The sequence below is a fragment of the Podarcis cretensis genome (assembly GCF_951804945.1).
Source record: "Podarcis cretensis genome assembly, chromosome: 7".
NCBI classification, from domain to species: Eukaryota; Metazoa; Chordata; class Lepidosauria; order Squamata; family Lacertidae; genus Podarcis; species Podarcis cretensis.
This window is the reverse complement of record NC_137176.1, coordinates 46851672-46868835: the sequence shown is the minus strand read 5'-3', so window position 1 is coordinate 46868835 and position 17164 is coordinate 46851672. Positions and strand designations below refer to the sequence as shown.

Sequence of the window (17164 nt, the reverse complement as noted above, 5' to 3'; positions counted from 1 at the left end):
CATTAAACAAAATGCTGCCTGTAGAAGCAGTCCTAGTGAAATGCTCAATAAAACAGTGCTGAAATGGAAAGTATGTTTCTAACAGTATTAGCACACAAGTATTACTTGTTTTTTCCTCACAGTCATCACTAGTTTTATCATTATACAAATTACACACACACACACACACACACACACACAAACAAACACACGTGTGTGTATATATATATATAGAGAGAGAGAGAGAGAGAGAGAGAAACAATTTTTATTACACAAACATAATAAAATAATAAAAATAAAATATCTACTTAAGGCCCCTTTGAGTAGATAAAAAACACTATGAATGAGACATACAATGATTCTCCATAAACTGTCTAAGTTAAATTACATAATTCACAATTACAATATGTGGTACAGCCAACAATGCAGCTGGATCATAAGGGACTCACAAATGGGGATAGTGCTGTTGCACTCAGATCCTGCTTGTGGAGTTCCCATAGATATTTGTTTGGCCATTGTAAGAACAGGATGCTAGAGTGGATGAACCTCTACTGGTGGCGATTCTTATGTTATTAAGGGGAATAGACAAATTCGTGGAAGATAAATCTATCAGTGGCTACTAGTCATTTAGTCATTGCATGCTAAGTCCAGGATTGGAGGCAGCATGCCTTTAAATACCAGTTGCCAGGGAACAACACGGGGAGAGGGCTCTTGCTCTCATGGTGCTTCTGATTGGCTAGTGTGGGAAACAGGATGCTAGGCTAGATGAACTTCTGGTCTAATTCAGCACACCTCCACTCACATTCAAACATTTGGCAATTTTTTGTAGATTACTAAGATGTCTTGTCAGTCGGGTATCTTCACTGTCCTCGTGAGTGTTGAAATAGTTTATTTTTCCTCACAACTTGCAGATAGTTTTGAGTGCTAAGTCTTACTGCCCATGGTAGTAAAGAAGTGGTGATGGGGCTAATAGTCAAGTAAGAAACTGCCAGTACATATAATAATTCTGGACAGTTTTAGTATCTGCTATGGCTGCTTATACTACCTAAGTCTCGCCTCCCCACCACCGCCCACATCAGATTATTGTAACTGATTGGCCAATGTCTGTAGACAGTGTAGGGTGTCTGGTCAGGTACCACTGCAAATGTGGAAGCTCTGCCCATTTAGTATGCAGAACAGCCTGCATAAAATTCTTTTATTGGAATTTTTAAAAAGATGTACTATCGTTGGTCCTTTAGAAATTGAAAAAAAGGTGAAAGAAGAGCGATCAGCAAGAGAGAAGGCAGAAAATCGAATAGTCCAGATTGAAAAGCAATGTTCCATGCTAGACTTTGACTTGAAGCAATCTCAACAGAAGCTGGAGCACCTTAGTGAACAGAAAGAGAGACTAGAAGATGAGGTAATAAAAAGTGCTTAAGTTAGTTGCTATAAGTTTGAGGTACTTAAGAAAACTTAACTTTCTTCATATCCCTTTAAGCAGAAAATTCCCCGAACCTCTGCTTTTGCATGTGGATGCGAATCCAGTTTCTGAATTCATTTCCCCCCAATTTAGTGTTGTAATTGGAAATGTTTTCTCAATTCATACAATTTGGATTCTACGTGCCATGTATTTTGCACTACAAAGCTTTGCTACAAAATATGCTAATGAAATTGGAAATACATAGAGAAATGGTTATTATAAAATTAGTAGGACCTTTCTTTTGCTGTATTGTGGGGGAAATCATGGGTTGTTTTTTTTCAAAATTTAGAATTGAGGAAGATGGGCTGCTTTGTAAAGAAATTCTGTATGTTGCCATGTACATTCTGTTGTACATGGACATAAAGGCAGCTTAGGCAACCACACAACTTGTTTTGCATGCTCAAGGCAGTTTGTGTGTGCGTGCAGAGGCTTGTGTAGTGTTCAAGTCTTGTGTGTGTGATGGCAAACTGCTTTCAAACCTGAACTCACTTTCAAAAGCAGCTTTTGATACTGCATTGAATGCTGCTGTATAAAGAAAAAAAATGTTTAAATTCTGGCATTAACTTATTTATGAAATATTACTACTTTTAAAGAAACCAGAAAGCCTTTTCTATTGGCTAAAATATTTTATTGTGTGGTTAGGTTAAGAATATCACACTTCAGCTGGAGCATGAGATTAATAAGAGAGTGATGACACAGAATGACCTGAAGATTCATGCTATAGAGGCAGATAACTTAAAAAGTTCTGAGAAGCAGCTAAAACAGGAGATCAACACGTTGTTGGAAGCGAAGAGATTAGCAGAATTTGAGTTGGCTCAACTGGCAAAGTAAGTAAACTCAATTTAGAATCAGCTGCTTCACCCCATAATGTTACAAATGTTACTGAGTGCTTTTCTGCATTCAAATATGCATACATTTCAGTACATGAATATCTTTGTTTAGTAAGATCTGTTTATATGATCACATTACAGGTTAATGCTATAAAAGTAGATGCCACATGGTTTGTTTCTTGTCTTTTAAGCAGAAGTGCACTGCTTATTTTCTAGTTGTCTTACGACAACTAATCAAAACAAAGCACTTGTTCCAGTTTGACGTTTCAGCTGAAATTCATTTGAGGGAACGTATAACCTTAAATTAAAACCTTGGAGTAAGACGAACCCCTTCAGAAGTTTAAGCTGTCTAAAGGCTTATTTCATACTTCATGCACAGCTTGGATGTTTAGCCAGCACTTGACGACTGATAGTTTATTGTATAAACTCCTTCAGTTGAGAAGTATTTTATTTGAATGTGTATTAGGGATTTGAATGCTATGTCAAAAATGAGAGATTTTTTGAATTTGGTGGTGGGGAGCAGAAGTCTGCTGATTGACTAGGTAATGTGGGGATGGGATAGAGAGGGTTGTGTGGGTTAAAAATTACCAGATAATATGTTGCCAGCAGGTCTTTGGTTAATATGTAGAAAGCTCTTTATTATTTTTCTCCTCTCAAAGGCAGTACAGAGGGAATGAAGGCCAGATGCGTGAACTGCAAGATCAACTAGAAGCTGAACAGTACTTTTCTGTAAGCTGTCCACTTGTACATTACACAAGCAATTTTTCTGAGTGATGATATGGTAACATTGTATAATCCCAATAGTAGTGACTTTCTATATTAGCTTCATATAATGTTTGTGCCTGGGGAGGGAAAATGGGTAAAGAGGTAATGATAAGGGCAGGAAAAACAGACAGAAGTGGAAGACAATGTGCAGATAGTGCTAGCAACTCTCAAGGGCCATGGTTTCGTAGTCAATGCAACAAAAAGCAACTACATCCCTTGGGATGTAGCACTTGGGAGCCATCAAAATCAGGGTGGTCATTTGCTGACTTTCGCTAAGGATATCGTATGTAATGATGTTAGCTCAGCTGTTGAATATGATGGCATTAGTTATAGGGATCACACCATGGGCCAGACACCACTCCTGACCCTCCTACTATACAAAGACATCATAGCCAATTGTAGACATTGTCAGATCCTCCTGGTGGCCTATATCAAATGGCCCTTTCGGTGGTGCGGCAACTCCAGTGCACCTGATAGCAGGGGTTCCCCTAAAGAACCTACCCCCCCTAACTATCACAATGCATGCTAGCCCCAGGAATTGGAAAACCCACTAGTGGGCCAGCATGTCCAGAGCAGGAGGACCAGGCCAGAAGCCCAGCATTCTTGTCAAGTGACTGGAGCTGTGAGTTGCCCACCTGATGCTGAAACACCTCACCCACACATTGCTCATCTCTGATGTTCAAATATGGATGGACAACACAAACATGAAAGTCCATGTTACAGGTAGGAAGGAACCAGATTGTTGTCCCTTCACCTGGAAGCCTTCCATGCACTAGACTGGGCAGTGATGCATCTGACTTAACTCACCTTGGAGCATATCATTGTAGTTTCTGGTGAAGGTTATGATTTTATAGGAATTTATAGATTTGTTCTCTGTTGTTTGCTTTATTGCTTTGTTTAATCATATTTTAAACCTCTCTGAGATATTGCCTATACCTGTCAGGGTGCTGTCAGCGACTCCCAGCTGATTGCTTAGGGAAGTATGAAGACAAGGAAAAGTTTTTTACAGTCCTTTTTTATTTCAAACTTTACAGAGAGGCTATAGAACCCAGCCTCTTGGATAATGGCGTTGTTCCGAGTGAATCTCCACCCCCACCTTCTCTCCCACTTCCTCATTTTTCTTCTTCATCATCTCTTCTATGGGTGCCACTATGTGCCCTCTGTCTTCAAGCTCTTTGCTCTCCTACTTTTAAGGCTTGGTGGGTTCTGTGAGACGGTGGGTCTGGAATGCTTTCTAGTGACGTGTCAGCCAGCTGCTGCTCTGACTCTTCCTGCTCCTCCTCTCCCATTATTTCCCAACTTTCCCCCTAATTTGTCCCTGAGCTGTGACCTCCTGCAAACCACAGTTGTAAATCTACAGTGTCTTCCTCTTCTTCCTCCCTGGAAGGGACAGGATGGGGAGGCGGTTTGCCCAAATCCCTGACAATACCTGAAAAGTGTTTAATAAATGCTCAGAATGATAGAAGAATATACAGTAAGTAGAAAATAGTGTGCCAGTATTTTTTTATGTGCCCTGTAATAAAGAATGTTTGAATGGTTAGACATATTATTGAGCACAGTATTCTAGATTTGGATTTGATTTTTTAATTTGCAGACTCTATACAAAACTCAGGTTAAAGAACTTAAAGAAGAAATTGAGGAGAAGAATAAAGAAACTCAGAAAAAAATACAGGAATTACAAAATGAAAAGTAAGTAAATGTTGGAAGCACAATCTCTCCATTATTAAGCACCTGTTTATTTTAATTAGAAAGTGAAGCATGTACTCAGCCCCTCTAATTGTGGAGACATTTCTGCTTCATGTTTCTCACGAGAATGCATACAGTGTGTTTTTAATTTTGCCTAGAAATAAAATGTTCATAAAAGTGTAGGACGTTACATATGCTAGAAGTGGAGGTATACAAGGTTGTACTTGAGTAAAAACTGTACATTTTTATTTGGTTTTACTCCCAAGTTAGGACAGAGCAGAACAGCATATTCTAGAATACTGTGGACACAGTATATGTTGACACAAATTTTAGTTCTGCAAGCAAATAAAAAATACAAGTATTTAATGATTGTAACATTCAGAGGGACATGAGAAGAAGACCTTGCTCTTTTCCCCTGCAATAACACCTGTGTTGTCTGGAACAGACTTTTTGTTTTATTGTGTTTTATTAAAAAGACAACATGGCTCATACTTTGCTTGGAAAAAGTATGTATAATTTATATGCTACATTTATTTCATACCTTTCCATCAAGGAGCTCAAGGTAGCAAATATAATTTCACCCCATTTTGTTTTCACAACAACTCTATGAGATAGGTTAGCCTGGGAGATAGTGACTGGTTCTCTGCAGTCTTAGTCTTTAAACACTATATATTACTACTTTGGAAAAAAATATTAACTTTTTGTTGTAGAGAAACTCTTGCTGCACAGCTAGATCTGGCTGAAACAAAAGCTGAATCTGAGCAGTTGGCCCGAGCTCTCCTTGAGGAGCAGTATTTTGAACTGACTCAGGAGAGCAAGAAAGCCGCATCACGAAACAGACAAGAAATTGCCGACAAGGATAATATTGTAAGCCGGGTAAGTTACTGTGCAATAAACACATTACAACACAACTTGCTATCTTGTATCAAAAACATCTTTGAATCCTCTATTTTATACTCCTTTAAAATTTTATTCCAGATGTATGTATTGCTCTGATGTGCACTGGAAGTTCTGTTTTCCGTAGTGGAGAATGGAGAACACATAACAGGGTTAACTCCCTTCCAGCTAACCAGTAGTGCTTTTCAAGTTTTGACCCTGCCTCAGAGAGAGTTAACCCCTTCATGTGTGCTTCCATTTCCCACTGAACAGAAGGGCACTTCATGGTAAGGCTAACTTTCTGATTTCAGTAAAGGGAGCTGAGGCATACATACAAAGGGCTACATATGCAAACTGGTTCCTTCCTTGAAATTATAGGAAAAGCCATTCCATGCTTTACATATGTGTCCAAGCTGTCAGGGGTGCTCCTCAGCCAAAAAAAAGTACCGTATTTTTCCATCTATAAGACACCCCCATGTATAAGACGCCCCCTATTTTGGGGGGACTCTGGTTTAAGAAAATGGGGGGAGATGGCCTCTGTGTATAAGACGCCTCCACATTTTTGACATTATTTTTAAGGGGAGGAATCTAGTCTTATACATGGAAAAATACAGTACATGACACACCTGTTTTGTCGTATCTAGGCAGCTATTCCCAGGTCTGTGCTCTGTGGAGCAGTTGCAGCAAGAGGGACCATGCCTCTTCCACCAGCTTATTTATCTTCCCCAACAGGCTATGCACATGCTACTGGATACTATACCTGTGTGTGAGCTGCCTCTGCTCTTCCTGATTCAAATCTCTCCTGGTTCTAGGAGAAATTGGTGCAGAAGAGGGTGGGAAGCACCCAGCCCTTCACTTGCCTGTGCAGTCTTTTCTTCCTCTCCCTCTAGCTCTGAAGCTTCCTCTGCCTTTGACTCTTGCTTCCTGGTTGGTACAGGTTCCCACAAATAACCTTCCCCTTTGCCCTAATCAGACTCCATCCACTCCCCCCCCCCGCCCAGTGCACACTCGTCAGCATCCTGCTAGTTCCTGGCAGTTCCCTTGCCTTGACATACAGTGGTACCTCGGTTTTCGACTGTCTCTGTTGACTAACATTTCGGAACTCGAACGCCGTAAAACCAGAAGTAAATGCTTCTGTTTTCGAACACACCTTGGAAGTTGAACTGGAGATGCAGCTTCCGTCTTCAGTTTTCTGTTTTGAGGCTTCTGCTTTGAGTTTTGAGAACGCGTATGGTCTTCCAGAACAGATTAGGTTCGAAAACTGAGGTACCACTGTATTTGAATCAGTGTTAAGTTTTCTAAAGTTTCTTTACAAAGCAAAGCACTGTAGGTGATCTTTTCGCACATCACTAAATATGTCTAGTAGAGAAAAGATCTGCAGAGACTAGTCCAGATTTTTAAAAGGATAAATTACGTGATGACAAATTATTACCGGTCAAGTGTTTGTAATGTGCTTATTGATGTCAGTGGTTTAACAAAGCCTTCCCCCTGTCTTGCTTAGCTTGAAGAAACAAATAATACATTAACCAAGGATGTGGCATTTCTAACAAAAGAAAATTCTGAACTAAATGAGAAGATTAAGAAACTGGAGGAAGGTATGTGATAATTTCCATATCGATGGCCATAAAAGATTAATTTTGAAATATATCAAAGCCTTTTATACACGGAGAGCAATTCTTTTTTCAGTGGGTTAGGTCCAAACATCTCTTTCCACAAACAGAAGGGCTCCTAGTGTCTGAAGGCAGGAAATGCACCAAGTTGAGGAAGTACTGTAAGTGGCTTGAAGTCCTCAACTCCAGTCTATTTCCTGCTTTGTCCGAGGTGATCTTTGGTGTTAGCCAGGGGTTGGCAAGGTTTACCTCACCTGGGCCAGTTCACTCCAGTGGAGATCCCTCTGTGGGCTAGATCGCGCACATGCATGAGAGCGGCCCGTGATTTTTGGCGCCTGTGTCTGTGCAGATGTGATTCCGGCACTGCAGAAGCGAGTCCTTGCGGCTCAGTTCAGGGGCAGCTTGTGGGCCGGTTAAACGACCCCCATGGGCCGCTTGTGGCCCATGGGCCTTAGGTTGCCGACCCCTGGTGTTAGCTGTTGCTCTTGACCTTTGTAAGATGGCTGTATTCTGTTGTTTGTGTCCCTTTTTGCTAGTGGACTTCTTCTGTAGGCAAGTCTAGAACTGGCCTGGCATGTCCTCTGCAGTAAAGTATACAGTTTAACAATCTCTGTTCTGCTAGAACATGAGCTAAAAGTTGGAAATCTAACCGTTAGAGTTTGAGGTATGGAGGAGCCATGCTCTTTATTATAAATGAAGATGTTTAAGAAGAATTATTGGCAGTATCATTTAAATCAGGGGTGGCTAACCTTTTGCCCTCCAAATATTGCTGGACTAAAACTCCCATCAGTCCCTGTCAGCATGGGTAACATTCAGGAGGTTACCCACCCCTCATCTAAATTGTTTCTATTAAAAAGATTATGAGTTATGAAAAAAGTGTACTTAAATTTCTCAATTACCATCATAGATGGTAATTTTCTGAGGTCTTAGTTTTTATCTAATATCTAGAATAGTTTCTTCTAATTTCATTTAGGCACCATATCAATCCATAATTTGATTGTGTTCTGCCTTTTTGTAATTGAAATTTGTTTTTTTTTATTGATTGCTTTGTTTTTATATGACTCATCATAGTGGAAAGGTGGGATATAAAGCTTCTCATAAAACAAATAGATAGGGTGGTATCTGACTAAATCATCCTAAAAGTACAAATATTGAATCATTCCAGAATGATTATGCACTGGCATAACCATTTGGTTACATTAATAAAAATTAAATAATGATTGATGGGGGAAGGGAACCAAGTAAGGAGCAGTTATTTCAATGTCATAAAAGGCCTTGCTTAACTTTAATACTTAATATTGTCAACAGATTATATATTGAAGAAAGAAGAAGAAATAAATACCATAAAAATGCAGTATGAAAAGAACTTGAACACTGAAAGAACCCTTAAAACACAGGTATTTGTCTTTTTTTTTGAAGCTGTGTTAAACTACATTCTGAAAGATTTTATTAGCCCTTCATATGTTCTTCTGTTTTCACTACAAACAAGGATGAAAGGTTTCAATTATGATTATACACCCACAGCATTTCCCCATTTGTCTTAGCTGTGGTCTTACAAAATGTGTTATCAAGGTTAAACTTAGTCCAAAATATAAAAATCATAAGCAATCAACACAATAAGACAATTACATAAAATATCAAATATATGAACATTTTAACATCCAGTATGAAAAGTAACAATCGGAAGCAGAGTTTCTCAGTGCTGTATCCTTTTCTGTATCTTAAAAATGCAAAATGGAGCTTAGGCAAATCTCTCTGGGCATCATAATAAACCACAAGGCTGGCTGCTTTGTGGCGTTGTAAAGCATAGACTTTAGTTCTCTGTTCCTGCAGGACTGAACTGGTTAAAGGGTGTCTGGTAGCAAAGCTGGGAAGTGCTGTAGACAATGTTGGACTAAATGGACCAATGGGCTATTTCAGCATAAGGCAACCGCTTATGTTTATAGGGTCATGCTATGGTATTCTTTCCCTACATAGCTCGAGAAGAATAATGGGTTAAATGGCTTAGACCCATAGAAATATATGAGATCCATATATTTATTTCACTAATTGATAATGCTTTGTAAAATGTTTAATTTGTGAGCAAGACTCAAATGTTATCATTGGTTAGAATAATTCCAAGAGGTTGGGGACCATATATGTGCTTATATTTTTTATGTCTATTCAGATTTGTGCATATTTGTTTGATACATAACAGGCTGTCAACAAACTGGCTGAAATTATGAATCGCAAAGATTTTAAGCTAGATAGAAAGAAAGTAAACATGCAAGACTACAAGAAAAAAGAGAAGGAAAATCGGAAGTTACAATTGGAACTTAACCAAGAAAAAGAGAAATTTAATCAGATGGTAATAAAATACCAGAAGGAGCTTAATGAAATTCAAGCGGTAAGACCTTTCCCCTTTTTTCATTTGGTTTTATATAGTCCTGTCAAATACATTCACTGATGGTTTTCTGCTTAAAAGCTAACATATATGAGAATAAAATGGTGTTCAGGACTCAGCTTGTCTGTCTAAACTCTACTGTGGAGTACATTGTTCAACTAAAGAGTTTTCAAATGATTACTGTCATGCATGAGGAAGTAGCAGGACAAAGTTAATCTAACAGAGCAACCAAGGCAGTTTCTGTCCCAAAACTGGTGTTAAACCTGACCAAAAACTGGAAAATCTCTCATTTAAGAGACTGAAACTGGCCAGTGATGATATTGTATACTAGTAAATAATTTTGTTTCTGCAAGGTTGTGATGATAGATCTGCAAATAATGAACATTTTGTTTGGCTCAGTTTGAATTTTAACACCTCACGTTCTTAACAATTAGTTCATACAAATAATATTCCCCACATTTTCTACTGAATACAGCAAATTGCGGAAGAGTCTGCACATAAGAACGAACTTCAGATGCAGTTGGATAGCAAGGAAAGTGATATAGAACAACTGCGCAGTAAAATTAATGACTTACAACTAGGCATGGACTCAACTAGTGTTGCCAGCCTTCCGCCAGATGACACTGATGGGAATGTTATAGGTAAGAGGCATAGATGTTTTGCTTACTATTTATGCATCTTGTTCACCAGGCTTTTCTTCTCTATATAGATAAGCTATCACCTTTTTTAAAAAACAACCTTTGGCTTTATTATTTTACATTTCTTTTGTAGATAGTGGATAATATGGTTTAAAGGCAGGATGCAAAATTCTCTGCATACTTCTCTATAGAAAAAATTTAAAAGCTTGAGTTCCCATTTAGATAATTCCTTAGTATGCAGCTTGCAAGTTGTCATTTTTTTATACAGTGGCTGTAGATGTGATATCTGCATTTACCATCATTGTTTGGTTAGAGTAGATTTACTGTGGATTATATTTCATTGCAGGGACGCGGGTGGCGCTGTGGGTAAAACCTCAGTGCCTAGGACTTGCCGATTGTATGGTCGGCGGTTTGAATCCCCGCGGCGGGGTAAGCTCCCGTCTTTCGGTCCCAGCTCCTGCCAACCTAGCAGTTCGAAAGCACCCTTAAGTGCAAGTAGATAAATAGGTACCGCTTTATAGCGGGAAGGTAAACGGCGTTTCCGTGTGCTGCGCTGGTGCCAGCTCGCCAGAGCAGCTTCATCACGCTGGCCATGTGACCCGGAAGTGTCTTTGGACAGCGCTGGCCCCCGGCCTCTTAAGTGAGATGGGTGCACAACCCTAGAGTCGGACACGACTGGCCCATATGGGCAGGGGTACCTTTATCTTTACCTTTATATTTCATTGCACAAATAATTAACAAGTCCACTTCCCTACATGTACTGTTGCAGTGCAAAAAAAAGGAATGGATTTTTAAAAAATCTTAATTATATTTATATGTATGATCTAACTACTGCAAAGAACAAAGCCCCTGACAATTGTAAAGCACCTGTTTCTTAGCTCCCCTTTTACAATTACTGTATATCAAAATAACTGACACATCAAGATTGAATTGTTTTCTGATTCTTGATAATAAAATTAATTAGGGTCATTTCAGTTTATATTATTTTATGCTTTTAAGCTGATTGTTTAAATTAATTAATTAAATTAAGTCTGCATCACAATAGCAGACTTCCACTCATTTTAATTTCCTTCTTGCCCTGCATGCCCCCAAAATCTGCTCTGGAGGATCTTCCAACTCTCTGGAGCAAACTTTGAGGGTGTACAGAGGGCTGCAGGGTGGAGTACAGGAAGGTGAAGTCAGATTGCAAGTCCTTTCTGCTCACTCACAGATTATATATATATATATATATATATATATATATATATTATAAAAATGATACATCTTAATTAATAGTGGACAGAATGGCCGAGGGATTAATTACCTAATTATTTCTTACTTGGTTGACAGTTCTATTTCAAAAGTATTAGATGGGAAAACCTATATAACAGGAACCTGGAGGTAAGGAAAGATAGGAAAAACAATATATAGATTATAATTTCACATCAAAATCTGTAATGTGAACAGTTCAAGTTTTAAAATGTAACAGTTATTCTGCTCATTTACATGTGATTCACCCCATCTGGCCAGATTCTATATCTCTAGTCTCCAGTGAAGTGCATTTAGGATTGGATTCCTAGAGACTGAACACTACAGCTATCTTTTCTGACTCCTCCACCAGATTGTTTATCTTCTTTAGCCCTATTCAGAAGTTAGACATGTGCAGTGCTTTATTTGAAAAAAATGAGTTGCCAGTACACCCACCCCTCACCCCTTTGCCTGCCTCCTCCGCCACTGCTTCCCACCCACCGCCATCCCCAGAGGCATTTTGGCGTGACCTACCAAAGCAGGTTTACCACAAAATGGTGCGGCTAGAGCGGCCCACAGAGCAAGGAAAGGAGGAAAAAGAAATGTCGTTGTTCTAGCCACGCCACTTTGTAGTAGAGCACAGCAGTCCTCCTCTACTACAAAGTGGCGTGCCTGGAGTGGCCCACTAGTCAAGGAATGGAGGGGTAAGAAAGTCGGCCGCTCTTGCCACGCCACTTTGTGGTAGACCCACTTTGGTCCAAAATGGCTGTGGGGAAGAGGTGGAGGAGGAGGTGAAAAAGAGATGGCGGTACAATGTACTGCCGCATATCGCCTAAAAAAACAAAAACCTTGACATGTGAATGGGAAGCAGGGTTGTGCTGAATATCTGAAAAGCTCATGCACCGACTTTGTGTATGCTGAGTATTCCTGGCTTCTGGTGTCTGAGCATACAGTGTAAATATATGTTGAGACAAAGCCTTTGTGTGTACAGTTGTATGTGCAAAGAATTCAGCACAGTCTTGAACCTCAGTTATGAGGGGTTCCAGATCACATGGAAGTCAGTTGTGTGCACAAAGGCTCCATCCGCACAGATATTTGTGCTGTATGTGCAGATGCCAGAGGGCAGGGCTAGTTGGTGCCCATGATGTTGGGGGCACGGCTACTTGGCACAGCCTTGCTCATGCGCTGGTTTCATGTGTGAGCAGAATTTATGAACAGTGTTATGCATTGTATTCTTTAATGGACTTCATCTTGAAAAGCAGCAGCTTTCATTCCTAACTGCGGCTTGCTATCTTTTCCTGTCTTCTTATCATGATGTATAAGCATCTTTCCAGATAGTGGTTCTGCACACTAAGAATTAATTCTGATTGTGTTCATTTTTTCGTTTATAATGTGTTGAGAGTTTCAGTGGGGAGTACATCTGAAAGTAAAGAACCTCAGCCTGGGCTTAAAAGTCCCACTTTAGCCTAGACTCACTTTGTAATCAGAGGTCACTAGCTCTCAGCCCCAGTACCCTGTCATTAAACCTGCATCCAGTAAAAAATTATTTTTTTACTGCTAGGAGCCAGATGAAAACATTCTTCTTTAACCAGGCCTTTGGCTGTTAAAAAAATCTATGGACTTTTAAATGTGTTTGCCTGTGTGAAGAAGAAGAAGATGATGATGATGAATAGTATTTTTTGTTTTTATGTTGTCAACCACCCTGTAATCTTTGGATGAGGGGTAGAATATAAATTTAATAGTAATAATATTTTTCAGTCAACACTTGGTTCTGAAACAGTACCCTGAATTTGGGATACATGTGGCAGGGTTCTCTCTCTCTGCCCCAGGTTAGAATATCACCAGCTGGCAGTTACTTGTAATGAAATTTGGTGTTACAAACATCAGTCCTTTTTATAAGCATTTAGAGAACCTTTAGCCTTTTATATGATTATGTAGGAATCTTATCACAGACTAAGAAATGTTGTATGAAAACTAAATAAACTGCTTCTCTCTTATTCTTTATATCTAGCTGATTCTTCCTGCATTCCTTATTTATTTCTCTTCTATTCTTACCTTCTGTGAGTAATGGGACAAGTGGGTACTTTGTGTTTGCTCTCCTGCTTTTTTTGTTTATTGTGAACTGTGGCTTTCAGTTACTATACCTTTATGCTTAGTATTTCATCTTCCCTTTCCTAGTGTTACATTACATTTATGTAAAATTTTTTAATAATACTATGATTCATGCTATACCACCATTTTCAGACCAAAGTCTGGTCTGGCTGTTTCAAAACTTTGCCATTGAAACAGTATTTGATGTTACCCTTGTAAACCCTTTTGCTGCTTATCCTGCAATAGGTTTATTGCCATGGAAAATGAATTTGTGACAAAGCATGAAAAATGCTTCAATTCTGTTTTTTATTTAGCTGTGGCTTTTATTCCTGCTTCAGCAGTCTATTTGGTAATTGCTAATGGCTGCATGAAATTTATTTTCTTATAGTTCTCTGTTATTAAAGTGTTGCCTATTATGTCCCCCAACAGAGTCAAGAATGGAGGGCTGGCTTTCAATACCAAACAAAGGAAATATAAAGCGTCATGGATGGAAGAAGCAGGTATATAAGAATTCTATTTTCTTTTGAAGCATATGCCAAATCAGATATTAAATTATTCAGCTTACATCCAACGCATGGGTAGAAAATATTTGATGCTTACTAAGACACACACACATGCTGAAAAATAATTGGTTATGTAAAACCATTTATGCTGTACAAAAAAACAACCCAGGCCATCTAGTTATCATTTCTTCTATCTGCATATTTTTGAAAACAATTTAAACTGAGTAAAAATCAGTATATATGCATCATTGGTTTTTATCCTAATTTATTAGTGATTAACTAATGTTGTCTCTGGGGTGGTTCACATGTCACCCCCAATTTCAGGCTAGTGTACTCCATGTTCCCTATCTTCCATCCTTCCCTTCCTTGTGTTCATAGTTAAACTCAAACTCAGATGTTTGAGTGAGATATGGCAACTTATCCTTTGCCCCAACTAGGATCAGAAGTCAAGCTATGGTTTTGCATTACACCTGAACAGCCTCTCTTTTTATCCAGAGAAATGACGAGGTGGATAGAATTGCCTTTTATGTATTAACAGTCTTTTCCCCTTTCTCTCTTTTTCAGTATGTTGTGGTCAGCAGCAGAAAGATTTTGTTCTATAACGATGAACAGGACAGAGAACATTCTAATCCATCCATGGTATTAGATATAGAGTACGTACTTCTAATATCACTTTGAGATAACAGAAAGGAATTTTCTAATTTAAAAGGTTTAATTTTTATGGGTCTTTAGATATAGAGATACATTTTAGTTTTTGTCAGACTGGATAGGCTCAACTATTCAGAAGAATGGTTCACTTGAGCATGTTGAATCCTTTAGTGAATAGAGTGTCTCCATCATTTATACAACTTTTATATGTTCACATGTCACACCAGATTTTCCTGCAGTAAATATGTATGTGTGAGAACACCCATGAACACCACTGGATACACTTCTATGATCCCTGATTCAGCTGCATCTTCCTGTTACCTATACTCTGTTACATATACGCACACTTCTCAATAATTCTTTATTTTGTAGGAAATGCAGTAACGTTATGTACTTGTAGCAAAATGGATATTGATGTTAAACAGTAGGGAAATTAATTTTGATCTAATATCTGCTTAGTTGTGATATAATTATTAAAACAGTGCAATGTTTATTTGATTTCAGAAAATTGTTCCATGTGCGACCAGTAACACAGGGGGATGTCTATAGAGCGGAAACTGAGGAAATTCCTAAAATATTCCAGGTAACAGCAACTGTCATATATTGATTTGAACATAGTTTCTTTAAATAACTTGTCTTTTTTTTAAAAAAAAAATATTTTATTAAATTTTCATAGTACACAATATACATACAAGATCCCTTCACCAAAGAATAGTACACAAAAAAGCCATAACAAATACACCAAAAAACCATATAGAAAAAAGGAAATAAAAAAGAAAAAGAAAAAGAAAAAAACCAACCATTCAATACAATTTTTTTATATATAACTAACTGGACTTCCTCACATCTCCTTTACCCTGCATTATTTATATTAAAAATATCAGCAAATTATTACCTTGTTTCATACCTTATTTTGTACTTTCCAAATATTATACTTCTAGATTTAAGATAATTTTTATCATTTACTCATACCTTAAATTTAAACATATTGTTGCCTTAAATTTCGACCTTTTCTTACTTATAACTTAATTTTCTATTTTACAAAATCTATTTGCTGGAACTGAGATTTTCTAAATCGTGCAGATACTTAACATTCATACAACAATTGTTTTTGTAAATAGTATTTAAACTTCTTCCAGTCCTCTTCCGTTGTTTCTTCTCCCAAGTCTCGGATTCTGCCAGTCATTTCAGCCAATTCCATATAATCCATCAATTGCGTCTGCCACTCTTCCAGTGTGGGCAAGTCTTGTGTCTTCCAATACTTTGCAGTAAGTATTCTTGCTGCTGTTGTCGCATACATAAAGAAACTTCTGTCCTTCTTTGACACTTTCTGGCCGACAATGCCCAAGAGGAAGGCCTCTGGTTTCTTAACAAAGGTATATTTAAATACCTTTTTTAGTTCATTATAGATCATTTCCCAGAAGACCCTCACTTTTGGGCATGTCCACCAGAGGTGAAAGAATGTCCCCTCAGCCTCTCTACATTTCCAACATTTATTATCAGACAGGTGATATATTTTTGCAAGCTTGACTGGGGTCATGTACCACCTATATATCATTTTCATAATATTCTCCTTCAAGGCATTACATGCCGTGAATTTTATTCCGGTGGTCCATAACCTTTCCCAGTCCTCAAACATAATGTTATACCCAATATCCTGAGCCCATTTTATCATGGCTGATTTAACAGTCTCATCCTGTGTGTTCCATTTAAGCAGCAAGTTATACATTCTCGAAAGTACCTTAGTCTTTGGTTCCAACAGTTCTGTCTCTAATTTCGACTTCTCCACCTGGAATCCTATCTTTTTATCCAATATAAAAACCTCTTGAATTTGAGCGTAGTGTAACCAATCTTGCACCTTATTCTTTAATTTCTCCAAGCTCTGCAACCTCCATTTGTCTCCAATTTTTTCTATTATTTCCCAATATTTCGGCCAACAGGCCTCCATATTGAGTCCTTTTCGGGCCTTAGCCTCCATTGGTGATAGCCATCTCGGGGTCTTACTTTCTAGTAAGTCTTTATATTTTGTCCAGACAATAAATATTGCTTTTCTGACAATATGGTTTTTGAACATTTTATGAATCTTTACCTTGTCGTACCACAAGTATGCATGCCAACCAAAAGCATTGTTAAACCCTTCCAGATCTAGGACATCAGTGTTCTCAAGAAGTAACCAATCTTTCATCCAGCAGAAAGCTGCAGCTTCATAATATAACTTTAAATCTGGCAGGGCAAACCCCCCTCTTTCTTTTGCATCAGTTAATATTTTAAATTTTATTCGGGGCTTTTTGCCCTGCCAGATAAACTTAGAAATATCTTTCTGCCATTTTCCAAAACATTCCACTCTGTCCACAATCTGTAGAGTTTGAAACAAAAACAACATCTTTGGCAATACATTCATCTTTATAGCTGCAATTCGACCCAGCAAGGAAAGTTTCAATCTTGACCAAATTTCTAAATCCTTTTTAA

The 17164-nt window shown here is 38.3% G+C and overlaps 1 protein-coding gene across 2 annotated transcripts in view; it reads left to right on the top strand.

Annotated features, from left to right (window-relative positions):
* ROCK1 (Rho associated coiled-coil containing protein kinase 1) overlaps positions 1-17164 on the top strand; it is a 64293-nt gene that overhangs the window by 32698 nt on the left and 14431 nt on the right. For both annotated transcript variants that reach the window (XM_079982608.1, XM_079982607.1), the window contains exons 19-30: positions 1218-1378; positions 2081-2265; positions 2928-2997; positions 4628-4722; positions 5430-5595; positions 7097-7190; positions 8514-8602; positions 9403-9591; positions 10064-10229; positions 13974-14044; positions 14612-14700; positions 15200-15278. In XM_079982608.1, the coding sequence (XP_079838734.1) occupies positions 1218-1378; positions 2081-2265; positions 2928-2997; positions 4628-4722; positions 5430-5595; positions 7097-7190; positions 8514-8602; positions 9403-9591; positions 10064-10229; positions 13974-14044; positions 14612-14700; positions 15200-15278 (1454 nt within the window). The remainder of the gene's footprint in view (positions 1-1217; positions 1379-2080; positions 2266-2927; positions 2998-4627; positions 4723-5429; positions 5596-7096; positions 7191-8513; positions 8603-9402; positions 9592-10063; positions 10230-13973; positions 14045-14611; positions 14701-15199; positions 15279-17164) is intronic.